General features: G+C 49.7%; 2 protein-coding genes across 3 annotated transcripts in view; one reads left to right on the top strand and one right to left on the bottom strand.

The window, feature by feature from the left end:
- The window catches only part of Rfc5 (replication factor C subunit 5), a 13,104-nt gene extending 4,514 nt beyond the window's left edge, over positions 1–8,590 (top strand). Inside the window, exons 5-12 of the mRNA XM_042669557.1 lie at positions 329–402; positions 1,739–1,898; positions 2,386–2,467; positions 3,285–3,414; positions 3,957–4,034; positions 5,489–5,543; positions 6,432–6,555; positions 7,971–8,590. Of these exons, the coding sequence (XP_042525491.1) occupies positions 329–402; positions 1,739–1,898; positions 2,386–2,467; positions 3,285–3,414; positions 3,957–4,034; positions 5,489–5,543; positions 6,432–6,528 (676 nt within the window). The 3' untranslated portion in view covers positions 6,529–6,555; positions 7,971–8,590. The remainder of the gene's footprint in view (positions 1–328; positions 403–1,738; positions 1,899–2,385; positions 2,468–3,284; positions 3,415–3,956; positions 4,035–5,488; positions 5,544–6,431; positions 6,556–7,970) is intronic.
- Positions 8,544–25,925, bottom strand: Wsb2 (WD repeat and SOCS box containing 2). 2 transcript variants are annotated; one of them, XM_042669555.1, is made up of 9 exons: positions 25,773–25,925; positions 19,789–19,957; positions 16,244–16,488; positions 15,967–16,098; positions 12,358–12,458; positions 11,074–11,246; positions 10,423–10,533; positions 10,226–10,333; positions 8,544–9,802 (listed from the first exon to the last, which is right to left on the bottom strand). In XM_042669555.1, the coding sequence occupies exons 1-9, from the start codon at positions 25,783–25,785 to the stop codon at positions 9,640–9,642; spliced, it is 1,215 nt and encodes a 404-aa protein (XP_042525489.1). In that variant the 5' UTR covers positions 25,786–25,925; the 3' UTR covers positions 8,544–9,639. The 2 variants fall into 2 exon arrangements, with proteins under 2 accessions (XP_042525489.1, XP_042525488.1); XM_042669554.1 differs by lacking the exon at positions 25,773–25,925 and having other exon boundaries at positions 19,789–19,976.

The following is a 25,925-nucleotide window of genomic DNA, read 5'->3' as shown; positions in this document are numbered from 1 at the left end:
AGAAGACAGACATGAGCATATGGGCGCATGGCATGACCAGTGGTAGAGCGCAAGCTGACCCTTCACGAATGCTGTCCCACCCCCCAGGCAGAGCAGGTAGTGGTGGGGTCCTGTGAGGAAGGAAGCCAGGCACGGGACGGTGCAGAGGATAGGCCTGGCCCTCGCTGCCCTCGTGGTGCAATATGCTCTTCTTGTCGGAGACTGCACATGCCAGCCTTGGTCCCCGTTCAGGACACGGGAACTGATGGCCCAAATGTGAAGGCGTAGCCTGGGCCTGCTATTGTCGTGAGATTTAAGAGATCCTGAGATACGCCGTTTGCTTTCCCAGGAAAGGGTTTAAACTCGTGATCCTGGACGAAGCCGACGCCATGACTCAGGATGCCCAGAATGCCTTGCGACGAGGTAAAGAAGAGTGGCCAAGTTCAGTATGTGAGATCCCAGCGTGGCTCAGCCTCCAGAGTCATGCTCAGGACCAGAGGACCTTAGAGCCTGGCTGCCCCTCCCCGAGGAGCAGACGCTAGCATTCTGTGGGGGTTATGGGGAGATTTTCCTTCCAAAACTGTTGGACATAGGCCCTGTCGCTGGTGCCTTTAGGTACTGAACAGCAGGGAAAAGACTTACCTGTTATGCCACTCCATGCGGGCATGACCCCACCACGTGCCAAGTGAGTGGCCAGTGGGGAGGGGTCTTCCTATGCCATAGAGTAAGGGCATTTCCTGTTGGCTAAAGGGCCCTGGCCTTCTCTCATGAGACAGAACCGCCTTTAGGAACTTGGGGAGGAGGAGTGGGTTGCAGCCCAGGTTGCAGAGGACTTGCAAGGAGGATGTCAGACTGTCGTCTGGTCCTGCAAGTGTCAGCTGCCCGTCTCCACCACTGTGCTCTAGAGTGGCCATCATTCTGGGCAGATGGCCCTGCGAGGGACACTGGTGCCTTTAGAGAGGCACTGTGTCCCCAGCACCTCAGCTCTGTGTGGTGCTCCCCTAAGTGCTCCAAGGCCTCTGGACAGAACAATGGAATCTGCTCAAAGTCCCCTGGCCCCACTCAAAAGCATGGAGCATTGTCACCTGGCTGCTGGGCAAGAGGACAAGGGCTGGTGTATAGGGGCTCAGATCTGCAGGTATGAGGTGTTAATTCTGCCAGAATGACCTCACATCATAAGATATGCACAGTGACAGCAACACATCTATGAGCTTTGAAAGCAGAGTAGTTAGGTCAAGCGTGGTGGTATGTGCCTATAATCCTGGCTACTCTGGAGGCAGAGGTAGGAAAATGGAGGTTCCAGGCCAGTTCTGGCAGAAATTAACAAGATGGTTTGATAAACAAGCCCGGCATGGTGATGCACACTTGTAATCCCAGCTACCTGGAGACAGAGGTAGGAGGATCCTTGAGGCTAGCCTGGGCAAACGCAGGACACTATCAGAAAAATAAAAGCACAAAAGGCTGGGCTGTGTGTGGTCCTAGTGGTTCAGCAGTACCCTGGCAAGCAGAAGGACCCGCGTTCAGTCCCCAGTCCCAGCAAAAGGAGAAAGAGTGGCTGGTCTCAGGTCCTGAACACATCGTGACAGCCCGCCTATGGTCACTCTCCCAACCTGTGTGGGAAATAGGTTTAAACCTGTTTGAACAGGTTTACATAAACCTGTTCTGTGCCCTCCTGATGCCTGCAGGGTTCAGGGTGCTGGGTCCTCTGGTGGGTGGGTGGGGCTGGTCATGGATGGACATGGTTTTATTTTTCGTCTAGTGATTGAGAAGTTCACAGAAAATACCAGATTTTGTCTCATCTGCAACTATCTGTCCAAGATCATCCCGGCCCTGCAGTCCCGCTGTACCAGGTTCCGCTTTGGACCCCTGACGCCAGAACTCATGGTCCCCCGCCTGGAGCACGTGGTACAAGAGGAGAAGTGAGTGCTTGCTGAGGTCTTGGGGAGTGGGGGGGGGGGGGGGAGGCGTGGGGACTCCCAGGGGGTTCTGGCCACTGTCATTGCCTCTCCTGGAGCCTCTCCTTAAATCCATTTGATTTTCTCCAAGTCCCTCCTTCCTTGGGCATTGTCCTTGTTCCTTCCTACTCCATCTCTGCCAAGTGCATGCTGCTGAGTCTCCTCAGCAGATGCCGCCAGCCCCTAAAAGGGAAGCTGCATGCTGTGCAGTAAGATGCCAGGCAAGTAGCTCCTAAACATCGAGACAGGCTCTGGGCTCCGTCCTCTCCAGACAGTGTCACTCACAGCCAGCTGCGTGTAGGAATGCCTGGTGAAGCAAGGCAGTATTGTTCTATTCTTTTTCTCTGCGAGTCTTCGAAAGCCATGGTCTTGAAGGCCACCTCATCCCCTGTGGGAATGCTTGCACTTTGGCGGGGAGGGGAGCCTGAATCCTGTGCCCATTCCCTTGCAGAGTGGATATAAGTGAAGATGGAATGAAAGCACTTGTGACTCTGTCCAGTGGAGATATGCGCAGGGCTCTGAACATCCTGCAGGTGAGCTCTAACATCACTCTGCAAATCACTCCCCAAGAATGATGAGCAAGAGCAGGGCAATGGTGGCTCACACCCACAATCCTAGCTACTGAGGATAGAGGTTTGAAGCCAGCCAGGGTAGCAGAGTCCATGAGAATCTTACCTCCAAGTAATCAGCAAACACTAGACATAGAGCATTAGTGGCTCATGCCTGTAATCCTAGCTACTAAGGAGACTGATTGCTGAGGATCGCCGTTTGAAGCCAACCCAGGCAGGAAAGTCTGAGACTCTTATTTCTAATGAACCACTAGAAAACTAGAAGTGGATCTGTGGCTCAAAAGTGGTAGAGCGCTAGCCTTGAGCAAAAGAGCTCAGGAACAGTGCCCAGGTCCAGAGTTCAAGCCAAAAAAAATGCCAAAAGTAGAACTGTGGCTTAAAGCACCTAGGCCCTGGGTTCAAGTCCCTGTCAGTACATATATATACAAAAATGATAGGATGCTCAAGTGGTAGAGCCCATGCCTAGCAAACATGAGAGCTGGGTGCAGACCTCAGTCATGCAAGAAAAAAAAGGATGGATAGATGGACAGACGTATAGTGGATTGCAGGACAACCAACCTAAACTAGAAAGCTAGAACCATAAGACATCTCAACATGTTCTGTTTTGATGAAGCAGAAAGCCCTTTGTGGAGCCCAAGGCCAGGTTAGGGAAGGATTGATTGGGTGGCTTAGCAGCCCGTGAGCTCTTTCCATGTGGAAGACACAAATCATAGTGTCCTTAGCCCACTATTACTGGTGTGGCGGCCACCTACAATTCAACTGCATCTCTCTCTGTGCACAGAGCACCAACATGGCCTTTGGGAAGGTGACAGAGGAGACTGTGTATACCTGCACAGGGCACCCACTAAAGTCAGACATCGCCAACATTCTGGACTGGATGTTGAACCTGGACTTCACCACTGCCTACAGAAGTATCCTTTCTCACGAGTGTCGCCTTGTGGCATGGAGGCCGGAGTGCAGCGTGGGAGCACAGGCTGCAGCCTGCACCTCCGCCTGGCTGGCTTGTGGTCAGGGTGGGCATCTGGCAGAGCCTTCCTGAATGGCTCCAGCCCTTGTGAAACTTTCGGCAACTTTGCTCTTGGATGGGAGAAAGTAGTTAAGCCTCAGGGTGGAAGATGGATTAGTTATAAAGTGGTTAGTGTTAACTCTCGTTTTGCTGTGAAATTTAAAGCTAGGAATAATGATAGGGAGCCTTTGGAGAATCTCTTTTGCTCTGTTCTGCAATATAAGGAGATTTACCTGTGGTTTCTAGAAAGCTCTGTGCCTTGGGTGTGGCCTAAGGCAGAAGAGCCCTAGAGTATCTGCCTAGTAAGCATGAGGTCCTTACTGAAGTTGAAAAGCAGGAAAAGTAAGAACTGGGACCAGACCTGAGATTGGAAGAGCTGCTGGGAATGGAGGTCTGCGGCTTGTGGGTTCTAGAACTTTCCTCCATTGCCTCAGCTCCTCACCCCAGATATCATGGAGTTGAAAACCCTGAAGGGCTTGGCGTTACACGACATCCTGACGGAGGTTCATCTGTTCGTGCACAGAGGTAGCCTGCTACTCCCCAGCCCAAGTCTGTGGAGGATGTGGTTAGGAGAGCATAATCATTCATTCATTCATTCATTCATCACGGCACTAGGGATTGAGCCCAAGCCCTCAAGCATACTAGGCAAGCAAGTATTCTACCATGTTAGCCATGGCCCCAACCCGGGCTTTTTTCTTGAAGCACCAAAATGGAATGAGGTATCTCATGTCTTTATTTTTAGCACTTCTGTCTTGCTGTTTAAAACTTTGTTCCAAAAACCTTTTAATATCTGGAACTGTAGGTGAGAAGAAAGAAATCCCTGAAAACTAACTATCTCCTCCAGGGGTTTCTATTTTGTAATTTCATATGCTTTTTATTTTGGTGCTGGGGATCAAACCAAGAGCCTAATACATTCTACACACACTACCACAGAGCTGACATCCATCCCTGTTTTGTAGTTCTCGAAGGAAAGGAGGAGCAGTCATAGGAAGCCCCCCTCTAAGTCCCACCCTTGTCTACAACACAGTGTGGGTAGCCCGTCTCCCAGAGCACACCGTCGGCCACGAGCAGGGAGCCTGGCATCTGCATCTTTTCAGTAGCCTTCGGCATCCAAGAGTTTTCATTAATGAGTGAACCTATTCCTTGTGTTTTTCAAAAGTGGCTGGGTGCTGGTGGCTCATGCCTATGATAATCCTACCTACTTAGGAGGCTGAGATTTTAGGATTGCAGGCCAAAGCCAGCCTGGGCAGAAAAGTCCATGAGACTCTTATTTCCAAATACCATTCAAAACCAGAAGTGGCGCTGTGGCTCAAAGTGGTAGAGCGCTAGCCTTGAGCAAAAAATCTCAGACAAAGCCGCGCCCTGGGCTCAGGCCTATAATCCTAGCTGCTCAGGAGGCTGAGATTTGAGGATCATGGTTTGAAGTTAGCCTGAGCAGGAAAGTCCGTGAGACTCTTATCTCCAGTAAACCACTCGAAAACCGGAAGGGGTGCTGTGGCTCAAGCAGTAGAGCGCTCACCTTGAGATGAAGAGTGTGCAGAGACAGCATTCAAGCCCAGAGTTCAAGCCCCATGACCAACCAAAAAAAAAAAAATCTCCGGGACAGCATGCAGGCCCTGAGTTCAAGCCCCACAAATCACCAAAAGGTGGACAGTCGGTGAGAATCCAGCTTTCAAGTTGTGGAGTTGCCCAAGAGACAGGGGTGTGTGTGTGAGTGAGCGTGAACATGAACTACACGGCAAAGGGCCGCCTCCATCATTTGTTCTTCCTTAGAAATCTAACAGCTTGTGATCAGTGTGAGGACTTGAGTTCAGACACCAGCTGATGTTCACTCAGTTTTGTCACAATAAGTCCAGTGTATCTAGTTGATGTGTAAACTATAACTTTTCCATTTTGGGGGGGTGGTGGTGGTGGTGGTCGTGGTGTTTGTATAGAGTAACCAACCTTCACTAGTGTGACTGTTATTTTTTTCCCCCCAGTTGACTTTCCATCTTCGGTTCGAGTACATTTACTGGCTAAAATGGCAGACATTGAGTGAGTATTTTTCCCAACGTAAAAGCAGCCCCACCCCTCCCCAGTGATCATACTTGGCTGGTTTTGGTTTTCTGTCTGGATCGCGCCTGCGCGCGAGGTGTGGATGGCGAGGGTAAAGGTAGGGTTGCTTGTCGAGCAGGAACAAGGGCAGTTCCAGGTTTGTGCTGTGTCCCAGGCACAGCGCCTCTGACTGCAGATGCTCTTGCAATTCCCCAGGCCTGCTCCAGTTCAGACCCGAGGTCATCTCGGGACGGCCAGCCACCCAGCTGTTATTAAGGCATTTTGGCATCCAGGGGCATACTAGGGGAAAAGCAAACACAAACTCAATTTTCCACTTTGCCTGGCTCAGTCAACACTGCATTAGCCCCCAGTGAGGCTGGCAGCTGTCTCTGAAGCACAGCTCTGGGTTCAAAGCAGACGTCAGGGAGGGCCAGCTCCAATTTGCCTTTGATGTACATAAATTAGGCCTCTCTGCCCGCCCTGTGGTGAGGACGATTTTGCTCTCCATGGCTGGGCACTTAAACAGCGACAGGATGAACTGCCAGCGCCGTCTCACTGACCTGACCACAGACCCCCCTCCAGATACTCAGTGAGATGTCTTCATGAGGAGGTGCTTCTATTTTAGCCCTGTCTTCCACCGTGAACCCGTCACCTCTTTGTCCATAGAGGGAGAAGAGTGAAACTCAGAGCTCTGCTGTTGGTAAGCTCTTAAAAGATGTCAGCAGGTTGAGATCTTGAAATCCACGTTAAGCACAAGAAAATATGGGGACGCACAGGAGACTGCTTTCCAGAAGCAGCCATCCACTAGTCATCAGCTGGCCCTGCGTTCCTACCCGAAGGCAGGACCGGGCTCGTCTTTGTCCTGACCTTGGCTTTGATTTCTTTTAGGTACAGACTCTCTGTTGGCACCAGCGAGAAGATTCAGCTGAGTTCCCTCATTGCTGCCTTTCAAGTCACCCGAGACCTGATTGTGGCAGAGGCGTAGGCACTCTGGGGCCACCGTGACTACAGGGTGAGGAGCTGCCTAGGGAGGAAGATGGAGCTGGGACGACACCCCACGTCTTGGAGGCCTGGCTGGGAACAGAGGCAGATTTCTGGGCAGTGCTCTCTGGCTGCGTGGAGCAGCGATGTCAGCTGTCAACCCACTGTTGGTACCTTTTATTGGGAGAAAACCTTTTTTTTTTTTTTTTTTTTGGCATTATGGCCTTGACCCTTCAGTTTTGTTCTGATTTTTTCTTTTTGACCCTTCAGTTTCTTGAGTCACAGGAAGTTGGACTACCCGTTCTGGGGAACAAAATGTTTTCAAGTGTAATGTGGTCTGTGTCCCAACCCAGAGGAAACATCTTTTTTGTCGGTCGTGGGCTTGAACTCTGGATGTCGGGGCTGTCCCTGAGTGCTTCAGCTCAAGGCTAGGCTCTACCTACCACTTGAGCCACAGCACCACTTCGTTTTCTGGTGGTTTATTGGAGATAAGCGTCTCACGGATGTTCATGCCCCAGCTGGCTTTGAACTCTAATCCTCAGCTCAGCCTCCTGAGTCACTAGGATTATAGGTGTGAGCTGCCGGTGCCCAAGCTTCTTTCTTGTTTTGTGGTACTGAGGAATTGAAGACAGGGCCACATGTGGGCCAGGCCACTCTGCCACTAAGCCCCGTTCACAGCCAATTTTTTCCCCCTTCTGTTTTTGGTGCTGGTCCTGAAGCTTGCACTTAGGAATTGGGTGCTTTCCTTGAGCTTTTCTGCGCAAGGCTCGTGCTCTACCACTTGAGTCACAGCTCCACTTCTGGCTTTTTGTAGCTTATTGGTGATAAGAGTTTTGTGGACTTTCCTACCCAAGCTGGCTTTGAACTGCAATCCTCAGATCTCAGCCTCCTGAATAGCTAGGATTACAGGTGTAAGCCACCAGCACCTGGCTAGGAATCTACTCTTTCACCCTCTGTATTTACTTCAAATGATCGCTAATGGATTTCTGACCAAAGCTATTATATTTTCATATAAAGAAATTGTTTTCTTTGCCTGGCATGGTGTTATGTGCCTATAAGTCCCAGCACTCAGGTTGTGGAGGAAGAAAGATCACTAGTTCAAGACCGACCTAGGTTGTACAGCAAGTTCTAGGCTAGCCTAGTGACATGGCAAGACCTCTCCTACCCTCCCCCCCCCCCACCAAAAAAAAAGCCTCTAAAGCAAAAAACACCTAGTCTCTTATTTCTTCTCAAGGAATATAAATTATGGTGTGGATACCAGGAAAAACTAACATAGTTGGGTTAGCTTTTCAACTGTCAGTGTGGGCCAGTGTCTGCAGATCTCACTTGCTCAGGTGGGAAGGCAGCGCAGTAAATAAGCCCACAGAAGAGATCACAAGAGACGGCAGATATAAGTGCCTGTACAAGTCTGTCTGAAAACCGTCTTGTCATTTCATTTTTTCACAGGAATATGGCAGCTTGCTTGCTGGTTATTATAAGCAACTTTGGGACAACTTGCATTTGTATGAAAGCCTTCTGTCTGTGCTAGCAAAGAAAAAAACCTCTGGAGGTCATTTCTGATAAAGGCATCAAATTACAGCATGGGCCTTAACTTGCCACCGACCTGACTTACAACTTTTGGTGGTACATAGTACAAAGGCGACAATGCATTTTGCAGAAGGCTTCTGATGGCCATCTCTTTAATTTCTCTCAATTTGTGATAGGGCAGGGTTGTCTGGTGTTGGCTGCCACACCCCCATGACTCCACTGCTGCGCGCCATGGTACTCACTGGGGTTGAAACTGGCTTTGAGCTAGGCAGGTGCTTGACTGCTTGAGCCATGCCCCACTACCATTGGAGGATGGAATGCATCTGAATCCCCCCTGGTCCATGAACTAGCTCCCCAAGGATACTAGGAGTGTGACATCACATGGTCTCGTGTACCATAAACCTAAAACGCCTGGTCCATTCCCAGCTCTCGCCTAGTTTATTTACAAGGTATTTTTTTTTCCTTAATGGAAGAAAAAAATGAACCAAGCCATAAACTTTTCTCTCAATAAAGCTTCATTCTGAAATGTTTTTCTTCAAGCAACAAGGTGGTGGATTCCTGTACTCCCCACAAGTTGTACAATGCTGATACTGCCTCCACATAAAGCATCAATTGAGAAAAACAAAGACTAAGATGGTACATTTCTTTTAAAATAATTTAAAATATATTACATTTCCTAAGGCAGATTTTCGTCTGAGGTGTTTGATCAGGGAACTACAGGCCACTGGATGGAGAACAGGACTTTGAGAGCTGTTTCGGGGTGGATGAACTTGGCTGATGAGGTCAAGCAGCAAAGATGTCGTACACACGGGGATGGGCTGGAGAGGTGACCGACCACAGCACTTGTCACAGCAAAGACGTCCTCACAAGTGGTCCCTTAAGTATCTGAATTTTTGGATGCCAGTGGGAAAAACGCAGTTGTACCTTAACATCTGTTGAGAAATACAAATAAATACGATGCTCACAAGTGGCCAGCAGCTGACAACTCAGTAGCTGTTTCAACAGTCATGCAGTTTAGAAACACATCCTTCTACAATCTGACATACAAATTTGTCATCTGCACGTGCACACCACTGCTTTAAAAAACAAAAAACAAGCCAGTAATAGTGTCAACATCGGTCAGGACAGGCCTCTGGTCTCTGTAACTCAGTTAACATCTTAGACCAAACAGCTCCATGGGAAGTTGGTCCTGCTGGCTGGAGGCCCTTCACCACCGCAGGAGCTTAAAACCATCCTAACCATGTGACAGGTGCTCTGCCATCACAGGCAGCTACCACCTCCAGCCAAGGGGGTATGGCCCTCGAGGAGAGGCTCCGGGGATCTGCTTGCTTTTATTACCAAAACACCAAGAACTGCACTTTAAACAAAATGACTAGAAGGACTGACATCTGCCGTTCACGAGTGGACTGTCACCGCAGGAATGGTGCCTCCACCAGACCTGTGCGTGCCCTGGAGAGAGGCTTGCTAGTCCTTTGGGATCTGGCCTGCTACATTCCATTCACAATCCCAAAGAAGTTCTATTCCAATCAGACCCCATGTTTGGCCTGTTAGGCCAGTGGATTCGTTGCCAAGAAGGTGGATTTGTGGCTCAGAAAGTCCTGTATGTGAGGAACTCCTTCATCTTCTTGGGGATCGGCAGTGCCAAGACTTGGTAAGTGGTCAGGAAGCTTCGCAGGGCTTTCCGGCATAAGTGCTTCAGTGAGGACAAGACTCTAGGAGCAGTCCAGAACTGGACATGGCCATCTCGTGTCCTGAAACAACAAGGACCTGCATCACAGCGGTGTTTCACGACAGTGGGTGTGTATTTGTGATCGGACCCTCTGCCTGCCATGTGGGCAAGGGAACCTGATAAGGTTATGAAAAGTCAAGATGTCCCTATCTGTGGTCCTTCTTCCTCAGAAGGTTTGAGGTAAGATGCTCACCAGAGCCCAGGAGTCCAAATAGCCTAGGCACACTGCAAGGCTCCATGTCAAAAAAAAAAAAAGCTAAATTCAACACCTTAGAAACCAAGTGCCATCTTAAAGGTTAGCAGCACGTGACACTGATCAAATACTCTGAATTAAATGTAGCGTTGATGTTCCCTTTCCAGGGTTTGTTATAGGTAAGAAAATTCTAGATGTTTTCTTCCCTTAAAAACTGCATGGTACAGGCAGCAGAGGCTGACAGATACATACCCTGTGGCAATAACTCCACCATGTGGAAAAAACGTGCAGCAAAGCCCATTGGTCATGGGGGCAAATGCAATCGGAGCTTTCAGCTCGAGAGCCCAGATCCTGAGAAGCCTGGAAAGGAACGGGTGGCAGTTAGCTGACAGGTTATGAAGGGGACTGCTGGCAAGCATTAGCCATGCACCCTCCTAGAATGGGCTCACCTGTCATCTGCCACCGTGGCAAGGTACAAGCCTTCAGGAGAGAAGCACACGGATCTCAGGGAGCTCATGTGGACGTCGCTGTCGTCCATGGCAGGGTCCAGCTGGGTGTGGCTGCAGAAGAGGAACAGGACAGTTCCTAGAACAATGTCCACCCCCATGCTGCTGTGACCCATGCCCCTCTGGAAACCGGGCTAGAGGAGTCCTAGCACCTTCCCGTGCTCCCTTCCTATGCAAAGCAGCTCAGCCCTCACCTCAGTGCCACAGTAAAAATGTAGCCTTTTTTTAGGCTGAGACACATAATTATAGAGCTACCTATTATTTGCTTTGGAAGGCCAACAGGGACAGGAGAGAGACAGACTGTGAGAACATGGAAGTTCATACTAGAATGGAGCTTACATCAGGAGCATTCTGAGCGTGATACTACAGCTATCTGCAATGGGAACTGTCACCATGAGGTTTCACAGGGCCAAGTTCAAAGACATACAGACAGCTCGCTGAGAACAAAGCACAGAACGATGTGGGACTGTGTGCTCCGGCCCACTGTCTCCAACCCTGATCCCCAGACCAGAGGGCTGGGTCTCAGCCCAGGGAGGCCCACTGTCACCACCTCAACACCCAGAGGTCTCAGCCTGAGCAGGCTTCTGTCCTTACTGCAGGGACCTCAGCCTCTCGCCAGTGTAGGGGTCCCACATAATGACGTTGGTATCGTAAGAGGCCGTGACCAGCAAGGCTGAGTCGGGGGAGAAGTCACAGGAGACCACGCTGCTCTGGTGGCCCTCTAGTTTCCGGATTAATGTGTAAGACCGCATGCTCCACAGAAAGACCTGTGGAGAGTAATGGGGGCTGGTGAGGGGGCTGGAATGGCAGGAAGGGGCCCCCACATTGCCCCTACGGGTCCCACAGCCAGACAAAGGTCAGTTTTCAGCTCCAGACGGCCCTCCCAGAACCCATCACACAGGTTCCCCAAAAGCAGCAGTGCAGGGTTCTTAAGTCACTTCACATATTGCATTCTGGATAAGCCAGGCTGATCTCAGGTCTGGGGCTGAGAACCCCAGGTGCTCCTCAGCTGTTTGGCTTGGGGCAGCACCTCAGCCAAGGGCTATCCACATATGGCGGAGCAAGCGCTGGGCCACCCCCCACCAAGCTGCGGCACTCTGCTCAGACATCTGACACCCGCCCCACCTTGCTTGCAGACCCACCACCCAGCTGACCAAGCTCACCACTAGCAAGCTTCCTGGAGCCATTGTAGTTAGTGGGCTTTGTTTTCTTTGCTATGAAAACTCTCAGTTCACACAGTTCTCTCAAAGACCTTCTACACTGCCAGCAGTTCAAGCAAAGGCAAATGCTGAATGAAACCAACTCTTCTCAATTGTTTGTTCTTGAGTTTCAAAAAATTTTTTAATAAACAGGATTTCAGGACAAAGTTCAACCATTAACTGCACATGCCATGATTTGAATTGGAAATTGTAATCAAAGAGATTCAAATTAGATAGTCTGAAGGAAATGTGGATCCAGATGTGGGCTGCAACTTTTAAAATCTCAAGACCACCAAAGGGAAGAGAAAATTGATAAAGCACCCTACCCCTTTGCCAGACACTGATGGCTCACACATAATCCTAGCTACTCAGAGGCTGAGATCTGAGGATCATGATTTAAAGGTATCCTGGGCAGGAAAGTCCATGAGACACTTAGTCTCCATTAACCAGCAAAATCTGGAAGTGGAGCTCTGGCTCAAGTAGTAGTGATGGTGGCCATCTACTCTCTCAGTTCAAGCTAAGTGTCAACTATGATGGTGTTCTACTGAGGGCAGGATGCATTCACATACATTCAGATCCCCCTACACACTTAGGTGCATACACCCCTTAGATACCTCAGAACTCCTGTGTCTCTGCAAACCAACACAACAGAGGGAGCAGTGCCTGGTGCAGAGCTTACCGACTTCTCTCCAGCCGCAGAGCACAGCATGCTGCAGTCCGGGGAAATGGAGCAGCAGTAAACCCACTGCAAGTGGCCCGACAGCACCTGAATCTGCTTCCCTGCCAGAGACAAGCAGATGGTAAGCCACCCAGACAGCACGGCAGCAAAGGCCCAGCACTAGCACTCCACAGTGCTTTTGCAGCTAGGCTGAGAAAGAAATATGACAAGACTGGTCATTTAAACACTTGTTAACCAAAATAAAAATAAATAAAACACCTGAGTGCAGGGAAATCATTACCTATGGCTTCACTAAGACCTGCATCGGGGCTCAAGCAAATTTTCCTGTTCTGAGGGCACAGATCTTCATTTCTCCTTCCCTTCCTCACCTCTGTCGCAGGTCCATGGACCCTGCTAAAGCAGGACCATCCGTGTGAAATCACTTAGAGACAGGAGCTCTGGGTCACATGACTTGCTTCCAGGGCTAGTCCACTGCCTACTCGGTGAATAAGTCGGGTGACACATGTCATCTGTCCATGCCTAGCTTCTGTCCACCCATTGAGGGATGGGCAAATTAATGGGGTAAATACAGCCTATTAATGTAGATGGAATTAGAAACACAAGGTACTGTTTAATTGTTTCTAAAAAAGCAATACACACAAAAAAATGTGAATAGAATTCCATTGTGAACCAACAATCCCAAAAACCCATGAAGGTGAGCTTATGTGTGCTTAGGATCCCAACAGGACTGTGAAGTTCCAGCCAGATGGACTAAGTCCACAAGACTTCATCTCAACAGAAGAAGCTGGCCATGGTGGCACACGCCCATCATCCCAGCTACAATGAAAACCCTAGAACAGGTGGATTGCAGTCGAGGTACATGCCCACACAACAAGTGAGACCCTAATTCAAAAATAATCAGTGTCAAAAGGCACTGGAGACGTGACTCAAGTAGGAAAGCGCCTACCTAACAAGTTTAAGTTCAAACCCCAGTAACAACGAAGGAAAGTGTAACTCTACTCCATCCTACCAACTCTCTCACTCTCATCTAGTCCTTTTTGCCCAGCAGCAAATGATTTCTTTCCAAAGCCACTCTCCAGGGATCTTCCTGAGGTGGGAAGCTGATTGTAGATTACTAGGAAAGCATTAAGAATGGCACCGCCAGGGCTGGGCATATAGCTCAGTGTGGGAAAACATGCATAACAGGAGTGAGGTTCCAAGTTCCACCTCTGGTACTGCACAAAAACACAAAAGCAAAGCAAAAGCAGCACCTCTGAGAAGCCTGCCCTGTCAGCAGGCCCATCTGGGATCGTGTGACTACAAGTCCAGCCACAGGCAGAAATGACTGGAGCTCCTAGGACATGCTCTCAGAGGAGGCTGCTCTAGGAGCCTCCACTGCTCTATCAGACAATGCTGACTGGAGGCTCCCGTGTTACCAGGCGCATGTCTAGGAGAGCAGCATGGGAAGTCCTGTGGAAGGGGGAGCAAGACCACCCCAGCTCAGGTGAAGACCTCAGTCTCTTACAGAGCCGTGGCTTCATCATCATCTCCATTCAGCCTAACCCCGCAGCTGTGGGGGAGCTGCACAGGGAGGACTCCCTCTTCTTCATGTCACCAGTTAAGGATCAACCACAGATGCCAGGAGTTCCTTCCTGCCACTCCTGAATACAGAATTCTTATTCAAGGCAGAGTTCCAGAAAAGCCTGAGAGTTACTGTAGGCCTAGATCCTGCTTTGGAGAGAGGCCTCCTGGTTCTTTCAAAAAGTATCCAGAGGGAGGACTCTGGATCAGTGGTGTGCAGCTGAGAAACTTTACCCCCAGAGAACATTGTACAATGTCTAGATATTTCATCACAAACTTACAGGGAGCAAATGCTTCTCAGAAGACACTAGGGATGCCGCCCAATGTCTTGGAACACACAGGCGGTGCAAACACCAACCTGGCTAAGAAAGAGAGCTCTATCACAGATGTCAAGAGTGACATCCCCCAGAGGGGTGAAAATTATTTATATATGTACATGTATATATACACACATATATGTTTTTGTGTGTTTTGTTTTTGTTTTGTCAGTCATGAGGCTTGAACTCTGGGACTGAATGCTGTCCCTCAGCTCAAGGCTAGCACTCTACCACTTGAGCCACTGCGCCACTTCTGGTTTTCTGAGTGGTTTATTGGAGATAAGAGTCTCACGGCTGGGTGCCAGTGGCTTATGCCTATAATCCTAGCTACTCAGGAGGCTGAGATCTGAGGATCTCGGTTCATAGCCAGCCTAGGCAGGAAAGACGGTGAGACTCCTATCTCCACTAAGCCACTAGAAAACTGGAAGTGTGTGCTGTAGCTCAAGTGGTAGAGAGCTCGCCTTGAGCTGAAGAGCTGAGGGACAGCGCCCAGGCCCAGAGTTCAAGCCCCATGACTGACACACACACACAAAAAGAGTCTCACTGACTTTCCTGCCTGGGCTGGCTTTTAACCATGATCCTGAGATCTCAGCCTCCTGAGTCGCTAGGATTACAAGTGTAAGCCATCGGCACCTGGCTACACATATATGCAGATAAACATATACACACATCTCTTACATGTTTCCTTACATTCTTTATACACACACACACACACACACACACATAATCTTACATGTTTCCTTACATACAGGCGTTCAGTGCCTAAGCATCCTGGCAGCCCTCCAGATTCTCCACATGAACCTAACTGACCAGAAGTCAAGAGAGTTCTTAAAACTGCATCTGGCAAGTGCCAGTGACTCATACCTTGTAATCCTAGCTACAAGGAGGCTGAGATTAGAGGATCAAGGTTTGAAAGCCAGTGCAGGCAGGAAAGTCCATGAGACTCCACCTCTAACTAAACAGCAAAAAGCTAGGCTGGAGGAATGACTCACATGCTAAAGTGGAAGCTCTGAGGTCAAGTTCCAGTAACAACACCAAAAAAAAAAGAAAGAAAAGCTCACACATCCATAATACCCAAGCTGGGTGCCAGTGGCTCAGGCCTGTAATCTTAACTAGTCAGAAGACTGAGACCTGAGGATCATGGTTTGAAGCCAACCTGGGCAGAAAAATCTACAGGACTTATCTCCAGTCTACCAACAAAAAGTCAGAAGTGGTGCTGTGGCTGAAATGGCAGAATACCATTCTTGAGTGAAAGTCAAGCCAGGTCATGAGGCCCTGAGTTTGAACCCCAGTACAGGCACATAAAAATGAAAAATTTGGTCTGTATTGGATACACGTACATTTCCCTCTCAGCATTCTCTAAATAACATACTATCATACCTATTTGTACAGCATTTACATGAAGGGAGTACAGGACATGAAGAGATGGTACACAGCACAGGGAGGATGTGCACTGGTTCTATGTAGCTACCGCGCCGTCTTATGTTAGAGTCAAGAACTTGCAGAACCTGCCATCCATGCAGTCCTAGAACCTACTGGCTTAGGGACCACTGCACAGTGCATCTTTGTAACTTAAATCTTCCTGATTCAGTGCACCTTTGGGGCAGAAGGTGGCTATAAAAATATCTAAAAAGACTAATTCATGGGTGATAAGGTGAAGGTAGAGAAACGCCATTCTGGATAAAGGTGACATGAACAAAGAGGCAGCTACAGGTAGTTGACACTTCCATACCGTGTTTATTTAGGTCCCAGATTCGAAGAGTCTTATCTCGTGATGCAGAGACCAAAATCAAGCTGCCACTGGGTGTGAAGCTCAGATCTCTCACAACATCTTGGTGGCCAGAAAGATTCAAAAGCAGGAGCCCTGGAAAGGGAGCAGAAGCCCTAGGTTAGGAGAAGTGGATCCAGGATGCTGGCCAACCAGGGGTCATTGGCCGCTGTGGGGCCTGACGAGCCAGGGCAGCCAGTCCAGGTGTGTCCAGCCACACATGTGCCAGGAGAGGACCTACCTGTCTGCACCTCCCAGATCTTGATTTGTCCATCGTTGAGTCCCGTGGCAAGGATCAGGCAGGAGACATCTGGTGCTTGGGAATGGTGGCGTGCCCAGAGCTTTCTGCTGGGTGCAGAAGGCCAGGGGCTGAAGGCCAACCCCCATACAATCTGCCCACAGTCCAGTGTCTTCTCCTTCGGGCTGCCTCGTCCTTTTGTGTCATTTTTGCTGCTTCGGCTTTTGGCTTCAAACCCTTTGGGGATGCTGGACAAAGCAGAGGTTTCTTTATGAGTCTAAAACTGCTAACCTGCCGGCCAACTTGTCTTTCTAAAGCCCTAGAAACAACTCTGGGGGTTCGGTGGCTCCTGCTATGACTTTTTTATTTCACTTTAGGATTCATGAAATAAGAGGCTTTCCTGGCCTTGACCAAGCCCTGCAATGGGGTGGCCTGCCTGGTGGGATAAAGACCACAGGCTCCAGGGAGCCACACACTTGCTCAGAAGGTTCTCTAGGGGGCTGGTGTGTGGAGAGAAAGCACGCTCACACTACAGGTTTGGAACCAGGGCAGACAGAATTAGATCCTAATACACCCTGGTGCTCCTGCCTGACCAGCCCCAGCTTCAGCTCAGAATCCACCACGAGCTGAAAAATAATAAACCTGTCTCGTCATTGCCCAATGGATGATGAGGCTTCATCAGTGCAGGTGGGACAGGGACCCACTGGCAGGGTGGTCAGCAGACACAAAGAACCACACAAGTGGTGTGTAGGCATTAGAGGCTCAGATCAAGGAGGCTCAGGCCCACTGGGCCAGAAGACAAAGTCACAGAGGCACAGCAGGACTCAGCCTGAAGACACAAAGTTTCCAGCCTGCATACTCTGCATCAAATAGTAAACCCCACTTTTCCAGACTTCCCCAAAACTCTGGTGCATCTGCAGAAGAGCATGAGGATAGAATGTCAGGTGTGAGCACAACCTCCAATCTGGTTCCTGAGAACCCTTCACCACTGCGTGTGCATTCAGACCTCCTGATTCACCAGTCCTGAAAAGGTCGATGTAAACCATGCTGCAGTGGAACTTGAAGAATTTCCACCTAAGCTCATCTCCTTGACAGCAGGAAGTGAGGCACAGACAGAGCCGATTAGTCCACACCCAAGGTGTTATGCCTGACAAAACCATACCACACTAAGTGCTCATACAGGTATACAAGTAAAGTGGTCAAGCATGCTAATTATCATCTCCCTCCACTCTTCTGGGGAGGCCAGTAAACATTATCATTGTGCCATGTTCACAGTGGATCTCCACAACACATCCCACCTAGAGGAAACTTCTCAGCCACAAACAACACACACAGCCCAACCCACCTTCAGTCTTAAACCCACACCCCCTACTCCCTGTCCTGGTCCCCCATCCACAGCCCTAAAGCATCCATAGTCACTGCTAGCTACCGGTTCTCCTCATAGAAGATGGAGAGGTCCTCATCTTTCTGTCCCTAACCTACTTCCCTTGGCATACTGAGCTCCAGGTTTGCTGTCCCTGAGGGAAATGAAAGCCAGGCAAGGCTCAAGTAATGAAGCACTCACCTAGCTGAGGGCAAGGTTCAGCTCTCAGAACCCAACACCATTATTACCACAAACATCCCACCACTAATCTGTATATGCATGTCTTTAAAAAAATAAGGGATAGTATTGTACACAGGTCCATTTATAGCCTGCTTTTCACACATCCTAGTGTACATCCCTCCAGATGTGACTCCCCTAATCAAACTTTTCGTTTAACATACCAATAACACGTTTCTCTCAGCAATGACAGCCAAGAGGGCTAATATCCAAACATCTTTTTCCATTTCCCTTCGTTAATATTGTAAAGATATAGCTACCTCAACTGATGTATTTATTTGAGAATAAGAGTGACCAGCAAACAACAGATGTTTCATTCTTTAAAAGAAAAAATTCTCAGACTATAAACTGCCGTCAGAACAAGTCTAGATGTGAAAGAGCATTCCTCGAGTTTAGAGCAGAGATATCGATAAACCAGCACCTTGGCATCGCTGCTAATAAGCAGGAAGAAATGGCGGGTCACAACCCTTTCATCCAACCTTGGTCTGGGAATGACAAGCCCCACCAGGAAGTTACCCCCAAGCAGCTGCATCAAGTCACCTCTATAGCTACAAAAAGACCTCAGCAGATCCCAAACAAGACCTCAGCAGATTCCAAAGATTCTTAGGAGCTGGGTGCCAGGAAATGGAGGGCAAAGACCACTGCATGCTTCCCCTCCACCCAGCCCTGTGCACTACCATCGCAGCTAGCTGCGTCAGCATCGCCAAGGCTATAGAGTCCACCCGAATCTACAAAATCCTTCTATCCAGGCTGGCAAGTGGCTCAGTGGTAGAGCGCTTGCCTTGCATGCCTGAGGCCCTGGGTTCGATTCTTCAGCACCACCTAAGCAAAAAGAAAAAAGCCGGAAGTGGCGCTGTGGCTCAAGTGGTAGAGCGCTAGCCTTGAGCTGAAGAGCTGAGGGACAGCGCCCAGGCCGAGTTCAGGCCCCACGACCGGACCCAAAAAAAAAAAAAAAAAAAAAATCCTTCTATCCAATTATGCTTTATAAAGAAATACCTAAAGGCAAACCAAACCAGATCCTCAAGAACTGGGGCTGCGTCTGCCTCTAGCTCAGTGTCAGCATACGAGGATCGGCAATCCATGCTGGCCACGTTACATGGGGAACAACGCGAAGGTACAGATGCTAGGTCCCCAGGGAGCTCACAGCAGACACTGGACCTGTCATCTCAAATGAAGAAAAGCCTGAGCACCAGACACCAAACTAGGTCAACAACAGAACAAAGACTCAACTTTAAAGGGCAAAAGAGCTGCACAGAAAGATTCGGGTTTTTGGAGGAAAGTATCCACTGAACCAACACACAAAAAGGTGCTCAAAACCACACATTTTCCCAGGAGGAAACTGTCAACCAGACCAGAGATTGCACTTCACCTGTGCCAGGTCAGCTCTGCAGAATGGCAGCAGGCTCTGGCACGTGCTGCCCAGCATGTGGGGAACCAGGAGCTGAGGGCATGGCGGTGCTGGCAGGAAGGTCAGGGATGCCACCACCACTGGGGCAAATCCCACCTGGATTAGACCCAAACGGCCACCAGAGAAAAACACCCATGTCCACACCATGCAGAACTGTGTGGCAGTAACTGGAACTATCACGTGGATGAGCTGCAAGATGCAACATACTGTACAATTCCATCTGTGCAAATGTCCCAGAAAGCATCAGGGAGGGGAGGGAGTGCTGGCTAAGGGATCAGGAGTAACAACATTGTAGACTTGATTAGTAATAGATGCATACCCCTTTTAAAAGCCTTTGCATCACACTCTAAATGGGCTAGTGGAACAGGGTGTCAACTGTACCCCAATAAACGTGGGACTACCACAATCTTGGTCTGACATTCCCATATACCCATGAACGCAGTCAATCGCTTTCATCCTTTTGCTCCCTCATCTGTCTTTGGGCCACACCATCACCTTCTCCCCAAATAAGATCAGGGGTCATCTGGGAAGAGTACTCACAACTGCTCCTCCAACGGCCAAGGGATGAGCTTGACAATGCAGTGTCCTTGAGACCAGGCAAACCAGGCGCCGTCAGGGGAGAAGGCCACGCTCCAGGTCTCACAGCTCGACTTCCAATCAAATTGGTGGGGGCGCCCGGGCTTGAGTTCAGCCAGCAGCAGCGGTTCCTCTGGGGTAGGAGACAGCATGCTTCACAAACACACCCCTGTTCTCAGACCACCGGGCAGGGAAGCTGCTGTCGCCCCAAGGCTGAGCGATCGAGGCTGGATTTCCCTTTCCCAGAGGGAGTGGTCATTTAAATGACCTGGGTATTAACCGCAGTCACTGGCTGGCCACATTCCTATAACGTTACTCAGTCCCAGCCTCCCCAGGGCCAGTGACCCAGAGTCACAGTGACCTTTGGACGGGTGGGCCTCATGTTCCAATAAAAACCTGCGTAGGAAGAAAAAGGGGGAAGGCAGAAAAAGTGGGAAGGCCAAGAGCCAGGCCTACCGGCCAAGACTCAAAGCCAAGGATAGATTCCCTAGACTAGACCTACAAATTAGCTAGCTGTATCAGATACTTTAGCCAGCTGACAGAAAGGCCACAAAAAGCAGCACACAGGTAAACAGGTACCTGCAACTCAAAGCCCTCCTCAAACCCAAGTCAGCGCTCTGAGCAGGCTGCCTACTGCCTTGTCCATATCCTCGGCAAGCAACTGATTCCTATCCCTGCCCCTAGAAGAGGCCCTACCAAAGTGGAACACACCTCTGGGCTATGGTAGGGTAGGAGGACCACAGGGTCTCAAGGCAGCCCTAGCAAGAGGCTGGGAGTAAGGCTTTAGTGGTAAAGTACCTGCCTAGCAAGAACAAAACCCTGAGTTCAAATACACGCATATGCATACACACGCATACACACACACACACACACAGAGCCAAAAACCTGTCAGATCACATCATTTCTTCCAAACACATTCCAAGGCTGCAGTGTATCTTTGCACCTGAGACAGCCCTGAACCCCTGCTCACTTTCCAAGGAGAATCTGACCTTCATTTGCAATTGAGAAAAGCACCCTCCATCTGCAACCTCACACCACCTAAGCTGAGGGGCAACCCCACTCTGCATTTCGGGCACTGGGGCCCGAACAAGCCTTGAAGCACTTTCCTCCCAGCCTCTGACTGACTCCATCTTTGTTCTTCCCGGGGCCCAGCAAGCATCCTGTGGAAGCAGCAATGATGGCTGGCCCAACAAGACAACCACAGCTCCGACTGCATCGCTCTATGCCACAGAAGACTGCTGGCTGACAAGGCCTGCAGGTGAATGGTCTTCAAAATGCAGTTCTGCCCACTATGGCTGACAAGAATATCAAAGCTGGCTTCCTTCCTGAATAAGGTCACTTGCTCCTGGAGTCCACAAGTGTTCCAAGTATTGACAGTTTTACTTTGCTCACTAGAGAGACATTAATTTTAAACAAGATGCACCTTCACAAGTCTCATACCTGGACATCAGTGAAGTCAAGGGGAATCCTAAACCCATGACTTCGTAGGTTTTCTGGGTGATAAAATTGTAACACAACTCATGGGAGTCAAGGAAATGGAGGATTAGATGCATATGAGGGCTAGATGTATGAAATATAAGGATTTTCTACAGTGCTTTATAGGAAAAGTACATGGATGCATCTTGTTTCTATAAAATAAAGGAGTCTAGACTTTTAATACATCATAGCAAGCCTTTTAAAAGACAATATTCATTCCTTGTTGTTCTTTGTGGCAACCCAGATTTTAACATACTGGATCTAAATTGCTATTTGTATAGGCCAGATAATTCCCCTGGAGACTCGCATGTCCACAATCTCATTAGTATGAACACACTTCCTTGATGGGCAGGTTCACATGTAAACAGTCACTGTATGTTTTAAATCTTAAAAACAAGTGCCTCCCTGTGGTGCAGAAAGCTGGCCACATTTTCTCCTTCCTCATTATTTTTGATATATTTCTAGGGTGCTGTCAACTCTAATCTGCTAATGCTGTCTTCAGGTTGCATGGAGGTTCTCAGTAGTAGGGATTTTATGCCAAGACTGGCAACAACAAGTGGAGATGTGTGGAATGGATAAAGGTGCAGGGCTGCTGGGAGCAACCATTACCACAGACCTGTCTGGCCCCAAACGTCAACAGCACTAAGGCTGAGAAAGCTGACGTCATAAAATGTTAATGACATCGATAGACCTGCAGGACACCTTCAGATGAGCTGCGGAAAGTTTTCTTTATGCCATCCTGGGATGAGAATTGCTTCACTTCCTCCACCATGCAGACAGCACCCATCTTTTGGACACTATGGGGTTCTGTACAATACAAAATGGGCATCCAATGATTTCTCTGCCTCCCAAACTAAATTCAATACCAAGTGCATTCAAGTCTCCAAGACTTGTCAGAGCTGTTCTGTGTCCATCACTAGGGCTACTATTTCTTGAGAGTGTTGGGTTTTTTGTTCAAGGCCAATACTATTACTTCTAGCTAGTTATTTGGAGGTAAGAGTCTCAGACATCCCTTCCCAGGCTGACTTCAAACCGCTATCCTCGGATCTTGGCCTCCTAGTGTAGTTTACCTGGCCCACTGGGCAGCCTTCCAAGTGCCCTCCTCCCTAGCTTCCACATTCCATTCTCCTCACTTCCAAGTGCTCAGTCTCAGAATGAAACCCAACTCCTCCTGTACCTGTCCCCAACCTGTTTCCCAGCTGGGCTTGTACTGTTCCTCTCTAGACCCTATTAAAAGGTCTCCGGGCCATCTACCTCTTGACTAAGCTCAATAAACTCAGTTCTGACCTCAGAGACTTTTATTCCAGTGATTCCCTTAAAGAAAATGCCTCCCCCTTGGCTTAAATGACAATGCCTCCCAAGCCTTTCCTACACTCCCCACCTCCTCCCACCCTCCTCCCAGCTCCTTCACATAACTCCTACTGAGTGTCAAGTGTCTCCCCAACCATGGGAGCAGTGATGCCAGGGGACCAGCAAGGATTTGGCAAGTCGGAAAATGAAGCCTTTAACCTATGACAGTGCTTCCAAAATGCCAGTATTCCCCATAAAATCCGGCTCAAACCAGTCCTACCCAGAATCCATACTCTATTTCTAGTACTTAAAACTCTCAGCTATTTAAAGTTTAGGAAACTAGGAGCTGAAAAAAAAAAAAAAAAACTCTGACTCGACCCTTGGGCGTCTGGACCCAAACTAAATATGACTACTGGAGCCAGGTGCTGTGGCTCACACCTGTAATCCTAGCTACTCAGGAGGCTGAGATCTGAGGATCAGGGTTTAAAGCTAGTCTGGGCAAGAAAGTCTGTGAGATTCTTTTACCACCAGAAAACCACAAGTGGCACTATGGCTCAAATGGGAGAGTGCTGGCCTAAAGCTGACGAGCTCAGGGAGAACGCCCAGGCCCAAAGTTCAAGCCCCACAACTGACCAAAAAAAACCATATAAATGACTACTGGAATAGAGAGCCGTAATCAGTGCAAGTTCAAAACAAAGCACCAGTGCAACTCCAACCAGGGCTGTACCTACATAACAGAGCTGAGGGGACCCAGCTCCACTCCCAGACAGTACCTGCACTGGCCCTTCTGGGTTCCTAAATGCCACAGATGCTTTTTTGGCTATTTTGGTGTTACTGGGATTTGAACTCCAGACACAGAGCTTGCCTGGCTGGTGTTCCATCTGCCTTGAACTCAGGTCCTTCAGCCGAGCCTCCAGTCCTTTTTCAGGGAGAGTCAGGTATATCTTGCCCCAAGGGAGAGTGGCCACCAAATAATCCAATAATTTTGATTTGATAACCTAAGTGAGTCAGTGGTGCTTCTTTTCAACTAAGATTTCATGTTTATAGTGAGCCATTATGAAACGGCTCAAATTAGCATACACTTCACATACTTAGCATTCTTTTGTGGTGAGGACACTTGAAAATATATTCTTGGCAATTTTCAAGTTAAAAACTATGTTATTAACTACAATCACTATAATGTACAATAGCTCTGAACTATTCTTCGTTGGAGTTTTGTAACTTTGAATTAATGTTTCCCTAGTCCCTACCCTTTCCAATTAAGCAGCAGGATGTGTGTGGACAACCAGGCTAAATGGAAAGTCATTTTACTGAGCAAGTCTCCAGGCAACATGCCTAGCCTTAAGAGAGACAGAAGCTTAGACTCCAGCTGGCGGGCAGCTCAGTGGCTTTTCCTCCCTCAGGACCTTTGCACGACTGTTCTACCAGCCTGGAAAGTTCTGCACATCATGTCATGCAGGGTCGAGGCTCCACCAGAGGATGTGCCCAGCCTCACCATCACTTCTGTTACACTCAAGTTTCTTTATAACCATCACCCAAACCTCTGCTTGCTTTGTTTTTAGGCAAGCCACCTGAACTTTCCTCTCTTCACAGCCCCATGGTAATTACCAGGACTTCATGCCAGATCTGAGACCAGATTTTGTGAAGACAGGATACAGAAGTTTTTAAATACCCATCAGATTGTGAAGACTTGGAACGAGACTGCAATATCCCAATAATCTTTATTTGGTTACATAAATGAAGCCAATAGAAGAGATAATGGTGTTGATGTATCAGATGGGAAGAAATACAGCTTTTGGACTGATTGCACCTGTTTCTTTTTCCCTTGAGGCTTATCCCAACATTTCAAATTACAGCTGAGGCTCAATTATATTTCTACTGACCAGCATTAGCCTAGAGGGTTAGCAGGTAGTATAAACCTTCAATAAACATTTGGTGAATGAATAAAAGAATTCTGACCGCTGCAATAACGATTTCTACTACTGCCCATTGTATTCCTTTACAATCAGCTTTATTTATTCCATGTGGAAAGAACTTCAAATTCCAGCCTACTCTATGAATTTTTTTTTTTAAACTAGATTGGCAGCTCTCAGCATCTGCGCCCACACCCCTAAAACACAACTGGCAAGCATGAGGAAAAAGCCAGCACTGTACAGAGACTCCGGTGGAAAGCAGAAGCCAGTGTCACAGAAGGCTTTCAATGGAGCAGGAAGCTATAAAAGCCTCACCTAACTTAAGATCCCGGAATACAGTAGGGGCTATTTAAAAAAAAACAAAAAAAAAAAAGGTAAAATTCCAGGGGTAACTCCTACTGAAAAGCCCTTATCTAGCTGGGAACGGAAAGCAGCTACCTCTGCACACCTTTTTTACTGAATGCTCGACTCCTGGAAACAAAGAAACGGTCATTTCCTAAATTAAAAAAAAGGGGAAAAAAAGGAACACCACCCCGGGGAATATCCGATTTCCTCCGCCACCCCCCCCCCCCCCGGCCTCCCCGCAACGCTAAACAAGCCGGCGGCCACCGGAACCCTCCAGGTCGGGCTGAGATGTGAACCCCTCGGTGGGGGGAAACAAACCCGAGCCCTGGGCCTTGGCCTCGGCGGGACATTCCGAAGGAAACTCCCTAGAATACAGCCCCAGCTCTGGGAGGGATTCGGCCTCTCCCCAGGAGGCCCCGGTGCCACGTGCGGAGCCCAGCGCGGAGGGGGTTCGGGGCTGGGGGGGGGCTCCGTGCGCCCCCGGCCTCGGCGTCCCCCCCGCAGGCCGGCCCGGGGACGCGGCCCGGGCGGGCGAGGTCTCCCCTCACTGGCTCCCCACGGTGACAGCTGTGAGGGCCGCGGAGTGGAGTCCCGGGGACCCCACCTGTCACCCGGTCCCCAGGGGCCGCGCGCCCCCGGGGGCGGCGTCCACGGAGACCCCGCTCCCAGGGACAGGCGAGGCGGCGGCCACCCGCCCGCGGGCGGGGACGCAGCCGAGACGCGGGCGGGGCGGCGAGCGGCTCCCCCGTGAGTCCTTCCGGGCCTCGGCGGCCGCCCCCCTCCCACTCCCCCGCGAGCCCCCCCGGCCTCGGCGGGCGGCGGCGGCGGCGGGCGGGGCGGCGCCGCGGACAGCGAAAGTGAAACAAAGCCGGACGCCCGCGCGCGCGCACCCCGCCGGGGCCCCGCCCGGAGCACCGCACTCACCTCCGGCCTCCATGGAGGACACGCGCGGCCCGCCGCAGCGGCGGGCGCCTCAGCCCCCCGGGCCGCCGGCCCTCATGCCGCCCCCGCGCCCCGCGCCCCCGCCTCGGCCCCGCCGCCGCCGCCGCCTGCAGGAGAGGCCATCAGCTGCTTCCC

The sequence above is a fragment of the Dipodomys spectabilis genome, unplaced genomic scaffold (assembly GCF_019054845.1).
Source record: "Dipodomys spectabilis isolate Male_0828 unplaced genomic scaffold, ASM1905484v1 ptg000499l, whole genome shotgun sequence".
NCBI classification, from domain to species: Eukaryota; Metazoa; Chordata; class Mammalia; order Rodentia; family Heteromyidae; genus Dipodomys; species Dipodomys spectabilis.
The sequence above is the reverse complement of the archived record's forward strand: the minus strand, read 5'-3'. Positions and strand labels throughout refer to the sequence as shown.